We start from the raw sequence: 19,478 nt of genomic DNA on the forward strand, positions 1-19,478 counted from the left end.
AGAAATTTGGAAAAACATATTTCTGCACTAGAATTTCCCCTAAGCCTTCTAGGTTGCTTGTCAAGATTAATTCACTATATAATTTTTAATCAAATACATGCGGTCAAAGAGTTTCTTTGGGGAATGATGTTTTTGTAGGTTTTTAAAAGTACTTTTTGTCTCAACTCTTTTTCCAACTAAGCCTTGAAGCTCCTAAATTAATGACAATTTTTGAAGTAAGTAAATGTTACCCATAAATATTTACCAATTAACCTGTTTAAGGAGTTCTGTGAAGATTAATTAAATGAACGTATATTTCTTTCAAGCAAGCGGTGGCAAATGCTGCTGTCAATTACTTATTTTTTATTTAATTTTTACAAAGATTCTAGAAGTGGGTGTTATAAATAGTTACGCTGCCTGGCCGGAGCTCTAGATTTTAACACTTTGTTGCATCTAAAACAAGGCTTATCCTTGTTCTGTTTCTCTTTGTTTCCAGATGGTCTCCCAGCTTGAAGCCCAAACATCTAAGCTTGTCCAACAGTTGGGGAATGAGACTGAGCTGCACCAGAAGGCTCTACAGAGGGCCCAGAAAGCCGAGAACAAGTTGGAGACTCTTCAGGCTCAAGTGACACACCTGGAGGGGGAGCTGGTTTCTGGAGATTTTTTGCGAGACAACTTGAATTTTGAGAAACAAAAAGTAATAACCTGAGGGTATGCCCATGGGTGGAGACGTCTGTTGCGGAGTAATGTTTTACCTGAAAACATTCTGAATATTACAGGACTTCGATTGATTAAGTACTGGCCTGAACAGATTTCAAGGAAAAATGGACATTGTTTTCGGGTCTCTTCCTATAATTCGAAGTTCCCTTAATTCAAATTGGTGGCATAGTGGTTAAGAGCTAGGCTGCTAACCCAAAGGTCAGCAGTTCGAATCCACCAGGTGCTCCTTGGAAACTCTATGGGACAGTTCTACTCTGTCCTATAGGGTTGCTATGAGTTGGAATGACTCGACGGCAATGGGTTTTTGATTCATACTAGTTCAGTTAAACTCAACAGGTATTATTGAATGCCTGTTATCTATGAGGACCTAAAGGTTGGGGTTAAGGTGTGAATAACATACAGTTCCTGATCTTAAATGGTTCATAATGAATTGGGGGTGGGGTGGGGTGGGAAGGAGGTGGAGACTTGGTGGCGCCAGTGGTTAAGAGCTTGGCTGCTAACCAAAAGATCAGCAGTTTGAATCCACCAGCTGCTCCTTGGAAATCCTATGGGACAGTTCTATCCTGTAGGGTTGCTGAGTCAGAATCGACTTGGAGACAGATATTCAAATACTTTTTCGTACTATAAGGCTATACATGCTATAGTAGGTGCACTGAGCAAATAGAGTGCTATGAGAGCATAAGGAGAGCAGTGATAAATTCTGGATAAAGGGAGGATTTTTCCAGGGAAGCATCTTAATTTCCTGGGGGTGCCATAACAAAGTAACCACAAGGTATGTGGCTTTTAAGAACATAAATTTCCTATCTCACAGTTCTCAAGGCTGGATGTCTGAACTCAGGTCATCAGCAGGGCTCTGCTCTCTGTTGGCTCTAGGGAAGATCCTTGTCTCTTTCAGCGTTTGGTAGCCTGGCCATTTCTTGGCATTGCTTGGCTTGTGGACAGATCCTCACATGCTGTCTTTCCCTTGTGCGTGACTCTCTCTTCATGTCTCTTCTGCTCTTTTATAAGACACTACTCAGAAGAGGATGAGGACTAGGACCCAACCTAATATGGTTCTAGGATCAGGACTAGGACCCTTCAGTATGACTTAACTGATAACCTCAAAGAAAGACGCCATTTCCACAAACAAGGTCACATTCATAGGTATAAAAAATATATATATATATATACTTTTTTATTTTATTTATTTATTGTATAGGGGTTAAAATTTCAACATTATATTTTTTTGGGAGGGGAAGGCACAATTCAATCCATGACAGGAAGTGATAGTTAAGTTCATTTTTGAAGATAAGTAGGGTTTTAGTAGAGAGAAGGGGCAGATACTGTAGAGTTTAAACAAAGATGTGAAAGTATGCAAGTGCATGGTCTAGTCATAGAATGCAGGGTGGCTATTCCTGTACGATGGAGGCATGGTATTCTTGGTGGGGCTCAGGCAGGAGAGAAGGCTGGAAGAGCAAGCTGGGGCTGGATTATGATGATTGAGTGCTCTTTAGTCTGTAGAAGATGAATTGTAATAAATGATTTAGAGCATCACAATATTTTAGAAAGATCCTTTTGATGTCTCTGTGGCCTAGAGTTTGCAATGTGGAATCACAAATGATGGTGACAACAACCTAGTGGAAGAGAAAGAGTAGAAGGGGTCCAGACTCATGATGTGATGGTGGGTGACCTCAGAGAGGCAGTTTTAGTGGCGTGGATGGAGAAGAGAAGCCAGTTTGCTGCTTTGACTAGAGAGGGAAGGGATAGAGAATTAAGTATGGAATTAAGCATAGACTACTGTGAAGCCCTGGTGGCACAGTGGTTAAAAACTTGTCTGCTAACCAAAAAGTTGGTAGTTCAAATCCACCAGCTGCTCCTTGGAAATCCTATGGGGCAGTTCTACTTTGTCCTATAGGGTCACTATGAGTTGGAATTGACTTGACGGCAGTGGGGTTTTTTTGGTACTGTAAAGTTTAGTGACCAAGTAGAAAAGAGAGATGAATCAGTAGCCGTGAAAAAAGAGATCAAAGAAAGGTTTTGCTGGACAGGATGGAAGGAAAGTGTTTGTGGGCTGCAGGAATCTGTAGAGGGGAGAGTAGTAGGAGAAAGGGAGACAAATGGAATCAAGAGCATAGGTGCAGAATTTGGCCCAGAAAAATACTCCTGGGTTAAAAAATCTGTACCCCAGAAACTTAATCATTTTCATTTTTCTGTACTTAAAAAAAAAAAAAAGGTCGAGTAAATACCATGCCTGCATTATATGAATGTGACTCTTTCATTTTAATTGGTATTATGCCAAAATGATTCAGTTATGAAAGCAAATTAGGTAAACTGATTCTGTCCATGATGAATCCCCCATAGATAACTGCCTAAGAAATGCATGGCTTAGTAATGGCAATATGCATGTACAACTGAAAACCAGTGTTATACAGAGTTTAAATGCTGTTGTTAGTTGCCACTGAGTCAATTCTGACCCATGGTGACAACCCCATGTGTTACAGAGTAGAACTACTCCCTAGGGTTTTCTTGGCTGGAATGTTTATGGAAGCAGATTGCCAGGCCTTTTCTTCCGTGGTACCACTGGGTGTGTTTGAACTGCTGTCAAGTACAAACTGTTTGCACCACCTAAGGATGTAGGAAAACAAACAAAACAAAAAAACAGTGCCATCGAGTCGATTCCGATGTAGAGGTTTATGCAAAATAGTGTAGAATACAGTTTCTAACAAAACCAAAAAATCAAATTGGTTTCTTATCCACTAAACTATGATTCAGATGCACAAAATATATAGTTATACTTCATTTCTATGAAGTTAAAGTTTCTAGCAACCTTAACCCTCTGGGGCACAGCCAAGACACCTCCTCTGTTGAGAAATTCAGCTAGAGTGGGGTCTAGGTTGGTCCTGTCATAATCCTCTTGATTTTCTTATAGGTCCTTGCATGTTAAGTGGATGGGTCACATGTAGAAATTAAAAAAAAAAAAAAAAGATGCTTTCATACCTTCACATAAAAGCTGTCAACTCTATTTTATTTAAAATATAGTAAGTCCCTGGGTTACAAATGTCCAACTTACAGACAATTCATACTTGCTCTTTAACGTTACGTAAACTTGCCCTCACTTTGAAACGATTGAACCAACACCTGCTCACAACAGATTCATCACAGTCGCCTTCACTTGTGCACGTGCAGCTTTGAAATCATTGAAAAGGCTTCGAGCATTTTCATGCACTAAAACCAAACCAAAACCCACTGCTGCTGAGTCGGACTCCTAGTGACCTTATAGGACAGAGCAGACCTGCCCCACAGGGTTTCCAAGCCTGTGAATCTTTATGGAGGTAGAGCAGTTGGTGGGTTTGAACTGCCAACTTTTCAGTTAGCAGCCGAATGCTGTAACCACTGTGCCACCAGGGCTCCTTCTCTTGTCCTAAAGTAAGCCTGATATGTACCTGTTCTGACTTAAACCTACAAATTCGACTTAGAGACACACTTAGGAAAGGATCTCGTTCGTAACCTGGGGACTGCCTATTCAGTTTTTTTTTTTAACTTTTAACTTTTATACACACAGATTAGAAATTAACAATTCCAAGGGAAGAGCTGATACAGCAATAAGAAGTGAGAACCTGATGATGAAGAACCAAAAGCAACCTGTGGCATTGCAGCAGAGTATAATAAGCGATATGTGTAATGATTACGGCTCGGAAGGAAGAGATTAAGTTGTATTTCTATCTGTGCTATTTAAGAAAATTGGAAAATATACACTTACACATAATTTCATCCTGATAATTAAAAGATAGATTGTTCTAAGCTTTAAGCTGATATGCTTAACTGAAAACTCAGTGCTGATATGTTTAGTCATCAGGAAATTATACTTATTTTAAACATTTAATTGCCAGCAAATGCCAGATGTGTGAGAAGAACATATCAAAGATAGAACCCAAACCATGGAAGTGTGCCCTAGAAATTTCATCGATTGATTTACTCATCCATCAAACAGCATCTGTTGTATATGTGTGACCAGATAAGCCACAGAAATCAGCAGAGGAAAACCCCTAAAACAGTTTTGTAATTCTAACCTGCTACAATATGAACCCTGACTTTCTTGATACATTAAAAACTTTAAAGAAAAAAATATCCCCTGAAGTTATCTTAAAACTGAACAACAGTTTACCTTAACTAGTAATAAAGCTCTGCTTTGAGCATCATGCTCTTCTAAGAACTATCTATATGGGTTCAAACTGACAACAGCAACTTGAAAGATTAAATAGGAACCTTCGGGGCAGTATGTTTATGTTAATGAGGGAGAAACACCACAGAAAAGGAGGGTGGGAATGGTTCCACACTCGAAGAAAGTAATCAGTGTCACTGAACTGCACATGTAGGAACTGTTGAATTGATGTATGTTTTGCTGTGTATATTCTCAACAACAACAACAAACTAAAATTTAGAGAAAAAAAAGTAAAGACATTATCCAAAGCATTTTAATTAAAAAAAAAAGCTCCAATTTGTTTGTATGGGGAGCTTGGGTTTGGAGTCTCTGGGTGGCACAGATGGCTAAGTGCTCAACTGCTCACGGAGAGGTCGGTGATTCAAGGCCACCCAGAGGGGCCTTGGAGGAAAGGCCTGCAATCCACTCCTGAAAAATCAGCCGTTGAAAACCCCGTGGAGCGTGTCTTCGTCACCTAGTGCTGCTAGAAAAACCAGAGACACCACAAGGGGACGGTTTTCACAAAGAGAAATTTATCTTCTCACAGTCTAGGAGGCTAGAAGTCCAAATCTGGGCTGTCAGCTCCAGGGGAAGGCTTTCTGTCTCTGTCAGCTCTGGAGGAAGGTCCTTCTCATCAGTCTTTCCCCACACTAGGAGCTTCTCCATGCAGGAACTCTGGGTCTGCAGAACTCGCTCTGTGCCCACTGCTTCTTTCTCGGTGGTATAAGTTCGGCATTCTCTGCTTGTTTCCCTTTCTTTTTATCTCCTGTAACATAAAAGGTCGTGCAGATCACGCTTCAGGGAAAGTCCCTTTACATTGGATTAGGGATGCAACCTCAGTAAGGCTGTTAAAATCTTTAACATAAAATTGCAATCACAAAATGGAGGACAGCCACACAATACTGGCAATCATGGACTAAGCAAGTTGGCAAATGATTTTTTGTGGACACAATTCAATCCATGACAGAGCATAGTTCTACTTGGACACACACGGGGTCACCATGAGTTGGAATTGACTTGATGGCAATTCTTTTTTTTTTTTTTTTATAAGCCCAACAAAAGTAATGTGGCAGCTGGTTAAGTTGTCATTTTCCACCTTTGAGGCAAGGGCGCAGTAAGGTGTGACAAATCCTCATGGACAAGTGCAAGGACAGATGGATTCCAGGGGCTGGATTAGCCTGAGAGGGACACCATTATAGCAGTGTGTTGCCAAAACAGAGAGATGGCATCAGGAACATAGCCAAATTTGTTTCATGGCAGGGTTAAAGGAGCGTATAATATTAGACTGGGCATTAAGGTCACTGATCAAGAGAACCAAGAGTATTTGAGCAAGGAGTAGAGCAGGGAGTAGAACATGGAGCTAGCCGGCTGGTTCAGTAATATTACGAAACAATGAGTTTGGGATTCAAGCTCAACAATGAGTTTGGGATTCACGCTCTGTGTGAGTTTAATGTGAACTGCATGTAAGCTTGGGAGAAAGAGAATGATTCTGTGAGATTATCCATTAACTTTGTTTTTGTGTCCCATTTTCATTCTCGGGTTTAGTATCTTAAATTTCTGGATCAGCTATCAGAGAAAATGAAGTTGGACCAGATGGCTGCTGAACTTGGCTTTGACATGCGTCTGGATGTAGTTTTAGCTCGCACAGAGCAGCTGGTCCGCCTTGAGAGCCACGCAGTCGTTGAAAACAAGACGATCGCCCACAATTTACAGAGAAAGGTAGGGCTATTAAAACTTGTTAATGTTGAGGGAAGGAATTTCTGAGAATCCCAAATATTGAACAATAATTTACTCCCACCATATTTACCAACGTGACTAAAAAACATAACAACATGCATTTAGAATTTGAGTCTCTGTATCAAATCTGAGAGGTTGGTAGTGCACCACTTAAAATTATGTTCAACTGTGAGGAGTAGAGACTCAAAATAACAGTTACTTAAAGAAGTAAAAGTATTTTTTCCCCGTCATATAAAATTCTGGAGCTAGGCAACTGAGGGCTGGTGTGGTAGCTCTGGCTATAAAGTCCTCAGAGAACCAGGCTCACTCCAACTCATTAGTCTTTCATTCCCAGGCTGGCCCTTATCCTCATGGTTCCTGACGGTGCCTAGAGCCATGACATCTGTACTCCAGGCAGAAGAATGGAGACTAGAAGGATGAAGAAGAGGGGGCAAAAGAGCATGTGTTAGCGGTCTTTTAAAGAAGCTTGTATGAGCTATCTTTTAAAGAAGTCTCCTGAAAGCTGCAGCATGAACTTGTGTGTGTTTATATCCCATGGCAAGAATATGTTGTGATGGCCAAATCTAGCTGCAAGGGAGGCTTGCAAATGTAGTCTTTACTCTGGGTAGCCGTTTACCTAGCTGAAAAGTTCATTGTTTGCATTGCTGTAGGGGAGGTGGAGAACTGGATCACATCCAGCCATCTGCCTTTGTAAGCTCTATTGCACTAGAAAGTGGAGAGAGGAGATTTTTTTTTTCACTCGATCAAAGGAAGAGTTAGAAACAGTTTAGACTTAATAAATGAATGGATGAAAAGGATAAAAATTAGTTGCATAATTATTGGTATTGGGGAAGGAAATAGGAAAGCACAGATGTGTTCTTATAATAGTCCTTAGGAAAATTTGGTGGTAGGATGATGGTGTAGAGGCTGGGTAATGAGTCACATCTGGGTTTCCAATTTGGCTCTTCCAAGCTGTGTGACCTTAGGAAAATTACATATGTCTCTGTCTGCTCATATTTAAGGTGGAGATGAGACCTAACTCATGCCGTAGTTAATGATTAATAACATTTTTGAACTCTTGGCTCATAGAAGATGCTTTATTCACATTTGGCCTCTTCTTCTCTGTATCGTTAGGAGTATTTTATGAAAGAAAGCAGACAGATCCTATTACTATCAGAGAAACTTAGCTGAGCTACAGTTGTTTTCAAAATTCTCAGATAACTGATTTTCCTTTCTCAATATCCAATACCATTCCTTCTTAAGTTTTATATAATTATTAAAATTGCTAGTGTAAGAACTTGCCAGTGTAAATGTGCAATAGAGTGGAATTTGACATGAAGGAGTGCAAGGAAGGCAGTTGTCTTAGTTCCCTAGCACTGCCTCAATCTTTAAAGTAGATGGCTTTAAAAAACAGAATATTTCTCGTAGTTCTGGAGGCTATAAGTGAAACCAGAGGGCAAGCCTTCCCGATTCCCTCTGTGGGCCTCTCCCCTAGGTCCTGGTGCCTGCTGACAGTGCTTGGCATTACTTTGTCGATGCATCTGTGGTGTCTTCCCTCTGTGTGTGTGCCTCTCCAAGTCCTTTTCCCCTTTTTATAAGACACCACTCAGAAGGGGTTAGGTTTAGGACCCACCCTACTCTTACATGACCTTGGTTAACTTAACTGATTAAAAAAAGGAAAATCTTATTTCCAAAGAAGACCACATTCACAGGTACAAGGATTAGGACTCCAACATGTCTTTCTGGGAGACACAATTTAGTCCGTAACAGTTTAGTTAAAGAAGCATTAAAAGGGCCTTTTAATATTCAGAAAGTGTTCTCTGACACAGACAAAGCTATCACCGCTTGGCGAGATACTGGAACCTGTATTTTAGTCAGTCCGTCATACCTCTTACTAACACTCTGCAAGTGCAAAGTATATAATTAGGAAAATTGTGACCCTCGTCAGCTCTCAAATTCCCTAATTCCACATGATTCTGATTCCCAGTGCTTCTAATAGATGAAAGAGGTTTCTGTACTTAATATTGGAAACCCTGGTGGCATAGTTGTTAAGAGCTATGGCTGCTAACAAAAAGGTCAGCAGTTAGAATCCACCAGGTGCTTTTTGGAAACTCTATGGGACAGTTCTCCTCTGTCCTATAGGGAGTCAGAATCGACTGGACAGCAACGGGTACTTAATGTTCCACTCGCTAATTGTGACATGTAAAACCCAGGAGGATTTTTCTTTCCCTCTTAGCATCCATGGTCTTTTTCTAAAGTTCTTTATAATTTCCTTCATCAAGTTTGATTACCAGTAATAAATGGTATTTGAGGACCTTGTTCTCTACATGGTTTGTGGAGATTATAGGCCAGGCATATGACATATGAACCCAAAACGTCCTGAAGTCCCTTCTACCCCTAAGATTTTAAATATGCAAACAAAGTTTTCTAAGCAGTCTTTTGCAGTCTTTTTGGTATACCTTACTTTAAAAATATACCAATGCTCATGCTTCGTGTTACCCGGCCCAGACTTAAGTGGTTGAAATTTGTCAGCCTCAGTTTGTAGCCCTCATTTACATTCTTTCTTCTTTCAAAAAAGACCAGTGCAGGCATAGTTGCCATTGGGTGTTGGAGAGGATGTTCGCATCTCTGTGCCTTACTATATTCTGCTTTGGAGAAACCCATTTCAGTGGTTTTAAAAGTAATTTCACATTTTTATTCGGATGCACGTAGTGTTGGAGAGTATCAGAGGTTGAAAGCCTACCCCTGTGCACATCGCCTCCTTTGTCCCATATTTTACAGCTACAAAATTAATTCTTCGAGAAAATATGCATAAAAAATGCAATCAGGAAAAGGAGTCTAATAACCTCTTTTGGTGGTTTATAGATTAGTCTTATTGAAATGTAGATAAAGATCAGCATCGTCGGGGTAATTCATTTATATTTACTGACTGTTCAATTATTAAAAAAAAAAAACAAAAAAACTGCCTGTTTCTATCAAACCAGCTAAAGACTCAGAAAGAACAGCTGGAGAGCAAAGAACTGCACTTGAGCCTCCTCCGGCAGAAAATAGCCCAGCTGCAGGAGGAGAAGCAGGCGCGCACGGCCTTGGCCGTGGAGAAGGACGAGGCCACTCTCGCAGTCAGGAAGTTGGAGAAGAAAGTGGAGAGGCTACAGAAGGAGCTGAGCACCTGTCGAGAATCGAACACTGAGCTCAAAGCTAAACTTGCCGACACCAGTGAGCTGAAGGCAAGTGACCAGCTTCATTTCCCCGTCGTTTTTTTGCTAGGCTCCTTAGAAGCTTATGCAAAAGAGTAACAGCCTCATGATGTTTGCACCACAAGAAAGAAGGTGAAAAGTTCCTCGGAATTTTGAGAGTTGTGGGAAAGGTGCAAAAATCACACGAGTCAGGATATTATGTCAAGTCAGTGTCTCTTTAATATTTGAAATAAAGCCGTAACTACTGTGTGAACAGTTGGTCAAAGAGGGTCGATGTTAAGTATGATTGTACAGAAAATAAAAACCTTTCTTCCAAATGCGGACGGCTGTGATATTAGGGGAGTTGTGGGTGGTGCAATGGTTAGAGTGCTCGGCTGCTAATTGAAAGGTTAGCAGCTTGAGTCCCCCTAGAGATGCCTCAGAACAAAGGCCTGGCAATCTACGTCTGAAAACTGAGTCATTGAAAACTCCACGGAGCACAGTTCTACTCTGACACACGTGGGGTAACCATGAGTCAGAACTGACTTGGTGGCAGCTGGTCGTTGTTGTTGTGATATTACGGATCATGTAGGGATTTATCATGTAGGAATTTGCTTAGGAAGAAATGAGAAAATGGACACAATTGTTTACTAGAAGAGCCAGGCAGCAGCATATTTATGTTGGACCATTTATGTGAAGAGGAAAAACGCACTTGGGAGATATGGCTCCTGGATTCGAGGTGTTTAACTTCTAATGAATATAGGAAGAAAGAAATGGAAACTTAGAAGAGTTTAATTCAGATATTTAAAATGTCATAGACGTGTGCCATTGGCAATAGGAAGAAACCTAATATACATGTATCATCCCTGGCAGCAATGCATGTCGTCACTATAATGACAAAAATGTCCTAGCCCTTTGGAGAAGAGTGGTCTGAAAGTGACTTTTGAAATCTTTCCAAACCTGGAAAAGGATCAGTAGGGAAGAAGAATCTGGAGTTAAGCCAGCCTTAGAACATGTGTAGTGGGGACAATATTTAGGAAATATTTCCCACTGTATTTTCCCTTCTGAGTAATTACTTTTTCACCCTCTGAAGCCCTTCTGCCATCAAGACTAGGCCGTAAAGCTGAGACTTACTTCCTTAGAGAAAGGGGACAGGCGTGACCCAGGGCAGGGAGAAAGTTGAAATGCAAGGGGAGGAAAGGGAAGCATCTGTGGGATGCAGTGGGTGGGGAGGAATTACCACAGGGAAGTTAGTATCCTCCATCCCCCTTGCCCCTCAGACTGACCTTTGGAGGGGTGTGTGCTGGGTGGGAGCAGGAGCTTCGTGCTCCGCTTGCGCTCTTGGAGGCTCTGGAAGAGCACCAAAGATGCTGTCTGGAGAGCTCACTGAGGGAACAGGTGGGGGTGTTCCCTCAGTTGGGGCACAGTGGCCCTGCATTGGAGGCTCTGGGGCAGATTGCCTAAGCTGCGCTCCAATGGCAGTGACAGAAAAGTCTTGAATTTGCGAAGGCTAATGTGACAGATGGTTAATTCTGTGTGTCAATTTGGCTGGCCTATGGTGCCCAGTTGTTTGGTCAAACACTAGTCTGGATGTTGCTGCCAAGGTGTTTTGCAGCAGTGATTGTAGATGAAGTCGGTTGACACTAAGTAAAGGAGATTACTATATTTTATGCAAATGATGCTCGTTGTATGTTTTCTGCCAAATGTGCAAACCCCTCATGCATTATTTTCCTAGGCACTATGAGTGCTATGTGTGTGGGCGCGTTATTTGCAAAAGTACGGTACCATTGATAATGTGGGTGGGCCTCATCCGATCAGTTGAAGGCCTTAAGTACTAAAGCTGAGGTTTCCTGGAGAAGAAGGCATTTTGCCTCAAGATGGTAACAGAAATCCTGCCTGAGTTTCCAGCCTGCCACGTGACCTCTAGGTTTCAGACTTGAGGACTCCACAATCACATAAGCCAATTCTTTGAAAAAAGGAAGGAAGGGAGGGAAGAAGGGTAGGGAAGAGGAAGGAAAGGAGGGGGAGAAGAGAGAGAGGGAGGGAATATGTCTCTGCCTCTACACCTATATTTCTATCTATCTCTTACTGGTTCTGTTCCTCTAGAAAACCCTGACTGACACAGCCAAAGACCTGGCCTTGACTTTGGTGAGTGAACTTTCACAGAGTTCACTTGTCAGAGGTATTAGGTACAAGAAAGATTCCAGGGCAGCATGTGGACATGAAACACCTCTCCTAAGACCGCAAGGGTTTTCTTGCACCCAGACACTATCTCAGGAAGAAAGAGGGGAGAGAAGAATCCTGGAAGATTGAGCAATGCATGAAAGAAAATAAAAGTCAAACTGGAGGAAATATGGTTAGTTACAAAACACCATCTGGTCTAACAGTTTGGTGTGATAGTGGTAGAGAGTTGGTTTCTTGTTTCCAAAAGACTACACAGCTTGTCCTGAAGTTGAAGTGGCTGGGACCTGTGTTAGCTATTCCTCCTCCATGGGGTGTGTGTAGTCAGTCCTTCCCATCCCCCCCACAAAGCCAGGGCTGGTGGGACTCATTCCCCCTGGCTTCCATCCTTATGAGACTTCAAGAGCACTGCTTTGTTAGAATAAAAGGTCCCCAAACACTTCCAAAGAAGCCAGAAGGAAAAAGACAAAGAAATGGAAGCAAGTGGTAAGACAGCTAATAGTGGGAGAAAGGCACAGAACAAAAAGGAAAGAGACTTCACCACTATAGCCAAAGTGTAATGCAGACCTTTGAAAAAGAAGCAAAATGCCAGGCTCCAGAAGAGAGTAAGGAGAACTCACAGACCTTAGCTAATACTTGTGAAAAATTCCCTTTCCCCTTGGGGAGGTGGTTGTATGTACAGGGGTTATGCCTAATCAGGAGGGGCAAGATTTTCTTAAATACAAATTGAAAAATGAAATATCTTCCCAATAAATCTTCTCCAAGGTTTTAAAAACATAAATCACTTCCCAGGTCTGTCATGGTATTTGGCACAACATTGCTTCTGATCAAGGAGTTCTTTAATTCTGTTATTATGGGAGTAAATAATGTTACCAGAGAAACTTGCAGTGTTATCACAGTGCTTTGAACTCTTGGGTAGAAATATGAACAGTCTGAGGGTAACAAAACCCTGGTGGTGTAGTGGTTAAGAGCTACAGCTGCTAACCAGAAGGTTGGCAGTTCGAATCCACCAGGCGTTCCTTGGAAACCCTATGGGGCGGTTCTACTCTGTCCTATAGGATCGCTATGAGTCAGAATCCGCTCAATGGCAATGGGCTTTTTTTTTTTTTTTTGGTTGAGGGCAACAAAAGTGTTTTCTTTTCCAACTGAAAGTTGTTGACTTCAGGTAAGAAAGATGGATATTGAAGGTGAACAACTGGCTGAGTAGATGGTGTCAGAAACAAATAAAATTTCCCGCTCCTGGCTTAGAATATCAGAATAGTAGGTTCGTGTCAAGAGAATGTGTGTTTCTCATGTGAAACAATATATTTGGGGAGAGATTTGCTGACATGATGAAGACTGGTTTAAGGCATATGTCTTAGTCATCTAGTGCTGCTTTCATAGAAATACCACAAGTGGATGGTTTTAACAAAGAGAAATTTATTCTCTCACAGTCTAGTAGGCTCAAAGTCCAAATTCAGGGCATCGTCTCCAGGGGAAGGCTTTCTTTCTTTGTTGGCTCTGGAGGAAGGTCCTTGTCATCAATCTTGCCCTGGTCTGGGAGCATCTCAGCACAGGAACCTCAGGTCCAAAGAACACACTCTGCTCCCGGCACTGCTTTCTTGGTCATATATGGTCCCCAGCTCTCTGCTTGCTTCCATTTTATCTCTTTTAAGATAAAAGGTGGTGCAGGCCACACCCCAGGGAAATTCCCTTTACGTTTTATCAGGCATGTGACCTGAGCAAGGGTGTTAAATTCTACCCTAATCCTGTTCAACCACAAGCAGAGATTATGATTTATAATGCATAGGAAAATCACAAAATGGAGGAGAACCTCACATTGCTGGCAGTCATGGCCTAACCAAGTCTACACATGTTTTGGGGGGACACAATTCAATCCCTGACAGTATACTTAAACTTTTTCCCATATATTTTAAATAATATTTTTGTGTAATATGTGAATATCTACCAAAGAACATCTGCTGTCAAGGTGCTGTCAATAATCAGATGAACAAAATGATATGTTCTGTGGATGTCAGCCTCTTTCTGGGCCACTCTGTTGCTTGTTCAGTGGATTCACATACAAAGTGGCATGGCCATGGGGTTAGGGCTGGAGACTATGCCTGAACTTCCCTTCACCAAGGCTGACCTGCCTCCTTTTACTGCTGAGCCCTCATCTGCCAAAAACAGAGGCCCAATATCACACCATTCCCCAAGTGATACCAGCCAGCTACCTGATGTCATGTTGATTATATTAAATCCCTACCATCATGGAGCTGCTGTTCTTAGCTCCCCTCAAGTTAGGTCTAACTCATGGTGACCTTTATGTATAACAGAATGAAATGTTGCCTGGTCCCATGCCATCCTCATGATCATTGTTATGTTTAAGTCCATCGTTCTGACTATTGTGTCAGTTCATTTCATCGATGGATTCCTTCATGTTTGCTGACCTTACCAAGTGCAATATCCTTTTCTATCAATTAGTCTTTCCTTATTACGTGTCCAAAGTGTGTGAATTTAAGTCTTGCCATCCTTGCTTCTAAGGAGCATTCTGGTTGTATATCTTCTAAGACTGACTTGTTCATTCCTCTGGCAGTCCACGGTATATTTGGTATTCTTCGCCAACACCACAATTTGAATGCAGGAATTCTTCAGTCTTCCTTTTTCATTTTTCAGTTTTTGCATGCATATGAGAAGATCAGAAAGACCATGGCTTGGGTGCGGCACACATTAGTCATCAAAGTGACATCTTTTAAAAACTTTAAAGAGGTCTTTTGCAGATCTGCCCAGTGCAATACATCATTTTCTTTTTTTTTTTCCATTGTACTTTAGATGAAGGTTTACAGAACGAATTAGTTTCTCGTTAAAAATATTGTTTTGTGACATTGTTTACCAACCCCATGACATGTCAACACTCTTCCTTCTCCACCTTGGGTACCCTATTACCAGCTTTCCTGTCCCCTCCTGCCTTCTAGTCCTTGACCCTGGGCTGGTGTGCTCGTTTTGTTTTACGGGCCTGTCTAATCTTTGGCTGAAGGGGGTGAACCTTGGGAGTGACTTTATTACTGAGCCAAAAGTGTGTCTGGGCGACATTCTCTCGGGGTTTCTCCAGTCTCTGTCAGGCCAGTAAGTTTGGTCTTTTTTTTGTGAGTTAGAATTTTGTTCTACATTTTTCTCCAGCTCTGTCCGGGACCATGTATTGTGGTCCCTGTCAGAGCAGTCAGTGGTGGTAGCCGGGCACCATCTAGTTGTATCTTTAGTTTTTTCATTCTCCCTTGTTCCCGAAGGGGTGAAACCAGTGGAGTACCTTAGATGGCCACTTACAGGCTTTTAAGACCCCAGGCGCTCCTCACCAAAGTAGAATGTAGAACATTTTCTTTATAAACTATGTTATGCCAGTTGAGCTAGATATTCCCTGAGACCATGGTCCCCACAGCCCTCAACCTGGTATGGTAATTCAGTCCCACAGGGAGTTTGGATATGCCTGTGGAGCTTCCATGACTTTGGCTTGGAGAAGTTGTGCTGGCTTTCTCAGTACTGTGTACTGTCTTACCCTTCACCAAAGTTACCACTTATCTATTTTCTATTTAGTGTTTTTTCATCCCCTCCATTCCTCTCCCTCGTAACCGTCAAAGTTTTTTTTTTTTTTTGGTGTGTAAACCTTCTCATGAGTTTTTACAGTAGTGGTCTCGTACAATACTTGTCCTTTTGTGATTGATTTATTTCACTTAGCATAATGCCCTCCAGATTCATCCATGTTGTGAGATGCTTCTCAGATTCATCATTATTCTTTATCGTTTCGTAGTATTCTATTGTGTGTATGTTTGTTTATCCATTCATCCATTATTGGGCACCTAGGTTGTTTCCATCTTTTTGCTATTGTGAACAATGCTGCAGTGAACATGGGTGTACATATGTCTATTCATTTGATGGCTTTTATTTCTCTAGGCTATATTCCTAGGAGTGGGATTACTGGATCATATGGTATTTCTATTTCTAGCTTTTAAGGAAGTGCCATATCATTTTCCAGAATGGTTGTACCATTATCCATTCCCATCAGCAGTATGTAAGAGTTCTAATTTCCTTGACGCCTCTCCACCGTTTGTTATTTTCTGTTTTTTTTCATTCGTGCCAGTAATGCCAGGGTGAGATAGTATCTCATTGTGTATTTGATTTGCATTTCCCCAGTGGCTAGTGATTGTGAGCCTTTCCTCTTGTGTTCGTTAGCTGCTTGAATGTCTTCTTTGGTGAAGTGTCTGTTCATTTCTTTTTCCCATTTTTTAATTGGATTATTCGTCTTTTTGTTGTAGAGGTGTTGGATTTTCCTATAGACTTCAGAGATTAGACCCTTGTTGGATTTGTCATGGTCAAAAATTTTTTCCCAGTGTGAAGGTTCTCTTTTTACTCTTTCGGGGAAGTCTTTTGATGAGCATAAATGTTTAATTTTTCAGAATAGCTTAACTTCTGGTGTTTGTGTCTTGTTAGTTATGGTTTATATCTTGTTAATGCCTCTAGTGTTGATCCTATTTTTTCTTCTATGATCTTTATGGGTTTTGGTTTTATATTTAGGTCTTTGATCCATTTTGAAGTAGTTTTTGTGTATGGTGTGTGGTATGGGTCCTGTTTTATTTTTTTGCAGATGGACATCCAGTTTTGTCAGCACCATTTGTTAAAAAGACCATGTTTTCTCCATTTGATGGACTTTGGGCCCTTGTCAAAGATTGGGAGACCATAGGCAGATGGGTTTACATTGGGGTTCTCAATTCTGTTCCATTGAGCTATGTGTCTGTCATTGCACCAGTACCAGGCTGTTTTGACTACTGTAGCTGTAGAGTAGGTTCTGCGGTCATGTAGTGCGAGTCCTCCTACTTTATTTTCTTCTTCAATAGTGCTTTACTTATCCGAGGCTTCTTCCCTTTCCAGATAAAGGTAATGATTGGTTTTTGCATCTCTTTAAAGAATGCTGTTGGTATTTGGATCAGGGTTGTATTGTATTTGTAGGTTGCTTTGGATAGAATTGACATTTTCACAATGTTGACTCTACCTATCCAGGATCGTGGTATGTTTTTCCATTTATGTAGATCTCTTTTGGTTTCTTGCAATAGTGCTTTGTAGTTTTCTTTGTATAGGTTTTTTACATCCCTAGTTAGATTTATTCTGAAGTATTTTATTTTTTTAAGGGCTATTATAAATGGTATTTTTTCCTGGTTTCCTTTTCATCGTTCTCTTTATTGGTGTATAGGAATCCAACTGATTTTTGCACATTTATCTTGTGTCCTGCTACTCTGCTGAATCTTTCTGTTAGTTCCAGTAGTTTTCTTGTGGAGTCTTTTGGGTTTTCTGTGTATAGTATCATATCATCTGCAAATAGAGACAATTTTACTTCTTCATTACCAATTTGGATTCCCATTTTTTTTCTTTTTCTTGCTTTATTGCTCTAGCTAGGACTTCCAGCACAATATTAAATAGGAATGTTGATTAAGGGCATCCTTGTCTTGTTCCTGTTCTCAAGGGGAATGTTTTCAGCCTTTCTCCATTGAGAATGATGTTGGCTGTTGGTTTTGTATAGATGCTCTTTATTATGTTGAGAAATTTCCCTCCTATACCTATTTTATTGAAAGTTTTTTTTTATCAGGAATGGGTATTGGACTTTGTGGAATGCCTTTTCTGCATTGAATGAGATGATCATATGATTCTTATATTTTATTTATGTGGTTGATACCTTGACTGATTTTCTAATGTTGAACCATCCTTGCGTACCTGGTATGAAACTCACTTGGTTGTGGTGTATTATTATTATTTTTGATATGATGGTGAATTCTATTGGCTAGAATTTTGTTGAGAATTTTTGCATCTATATTCTTGACAGATATTGGTCTGTAATTTTCTTTTTTTGTGGTGTCTTTGCCTGGTTTTGGTATCAGGGTTATACTGGCTTCATAGAATGAATTTGGAAGTATTTCTTCATTTTCTATGTTCTGAAATAGTTTTGAGTAGTACTGGTGCAAGCTCTTCTCTGAATGTTTGGTAGAATTCTCTAGTGAAGTCATCTGGGCCAGGGCTTTTTTTTTGTTGGGTGGTTTTTTTGTTTGTTTGTTTTTTATTACTTTTTTTTTTTTTTTTTATAATAACTTTTATTAAGCTTCAAGTGAACGTTTACAAATCCAATCAGTCTGTCACATATAAGTTTACATACATCTCACTCCCTACTCCCACTTACTCTCCCCCTCTTGAGTCAGCCCTTTCAGTCTCTCCTTTCTTGACAATTTTGCCGGCTTCCCTCTCTCTCTATCCTCCCATCCCCCCTCCAGGCAAGAGTTGCCAACACAATCTCAAGTGTCCACCTGATATAATTAGCTCACTCTTCATCAGCATCTCTCTCCCACCCGCTGACCAGTCCCTTTCATTTCTGATGAGTTGTCTTCGGGGATGGTTCCTGTCCTGTGTCAGCTGAAGGTCTGGGGAGCATGGCCGCCGGGATTCCTCCAGTCTCAGTCAGACCATTAAGTTTGGTCTTGTTATGAGAATTTGGGGTCTGCATCCCACTGATCTCCTGCTCCCTCAGGGGTCCTCTGCTGAGCTCCCTGTCAGGGCAGTCATCGATTGTGGCCGGGCACCAACTAGTTCTTCTGGTCTCAGGATGATGTAGGTCTCTGGTTCATGTGGCCCTTTCTGTCTCTTGGGCTCTTAGTTGTCATGTGGGCTTGGTGTTCTTCATTTTCCTTTGCTCCAGGTGGGTTGAGACCAATTGCTGCATCTTAGATGGCTGCTTGTTAGCATTTAAGACCCCAGACGCCACATTTCGAAGTGGGATGCAGAATGATTTCATAATAGAATTATTTTGCCAATTGACTTAGAAGTCCCCGCAAACCATGTTCCCCAGACCCCCGCGCTTGCTCCGCTGACCTTTGAAGCATTCATTTTATCCCGGAAACTTCTTTGCTTTTGGTCCAGTCCAATTGAGCTGACCTTCCATGTATTGAGTGTTGTCTTTCCCTTCACCTAAAGCAGTTCTTATCTACTGATTAATCAATAAAAAACCCTCTCCCACCCTCCCTCCCTCCCCCCCTCGTAACCACAAAAGTATGTGTTCTTCTCAGGTTTACTATTTCTCAAGATCTTATAATAGTGGTCTTATACAATATTTGTCCTTTTGCCTCTGACTAATTTCGCTCAGCATAATGCCTTCCAGGTTCCTCCATGTTATGAAATGTTTCAGAGATTCGTCACTGTTCTTTATCGATGCGTAGTATTCCATTGTGTGAATATACCACAATTTATTTACCCATTCATCCGTTGATGGACACCTTGGTTGCTTCCAACTTTTTGCTATTGTAAACAGAGCTGCAATAAACATGGGTGTGCATATATCTGTTTGTATGAAGGCTCTTGTATCTCTAGGGTATATTCCTAGGAGTGGGATTTCTGGGTTGTATGGTAGTTCTATTTCTAACTGTTTAAGATAACGCCAGATAGATTTCCAAAGTGGTTGTACCATTTTACATTCCCACCAGCAGTGTATGAGAGTTCCAATCTCTCCGCAGCCT

At 41.1% G+C, this 19,478-nt stretch overlaps 1 protein-coding gene across 9 annotated transcripts in view; it reads left to right on the forward strand.

The window, feature by feature from the left end:
* The window catches only part of CCDC170 (coiled-coil domain containing 170), a 141,711-nt gene that overhangs the window by 90,242 nt on the left and 31,991 nt on the right, over positions 1-19,478 (forward strand). For 8 of the 9 annotated variants that reach the window (XR_007519623.1, XM_049903710.1, XM_049903692.1 and 5 more), the window contains 3 exons: positions 476-676; positions 6,425-6,598; positions 9,580-9,822. Coding sequence is in view for 8 of the 9 variants with exons in the window: in XM_049903710.1 (XP_049759667.1) it covers positions 476-676; positions 6,425-6,598; positions 9,580-9,822 (618 nt within the window). In the remaining variant the exon portion in view is untranslated. The remainder of the gene's footprint in view (positions 1-475; positions 677-6,424; positions 6,599-9,579; positions 9,823-19,478) is intronic. The other variant, XM_049903755.1, reaches the window with a different exon arrangement.

This window comes from Elephas maximus, chromosome 1 (genome assembly GCF_024166365.1).
Source record: "Elephas maximus indicus isolate mEleMax1 chromosome 1, mEleMax1 primary haplotype, whole genome shotgun sequence".
NCBI classification, from domain to species: Eukaryota; Metazoa; Chordata; class Mammalia; order Proboscidea; family Elephantidae; genus Elephas; species Elephas maximus.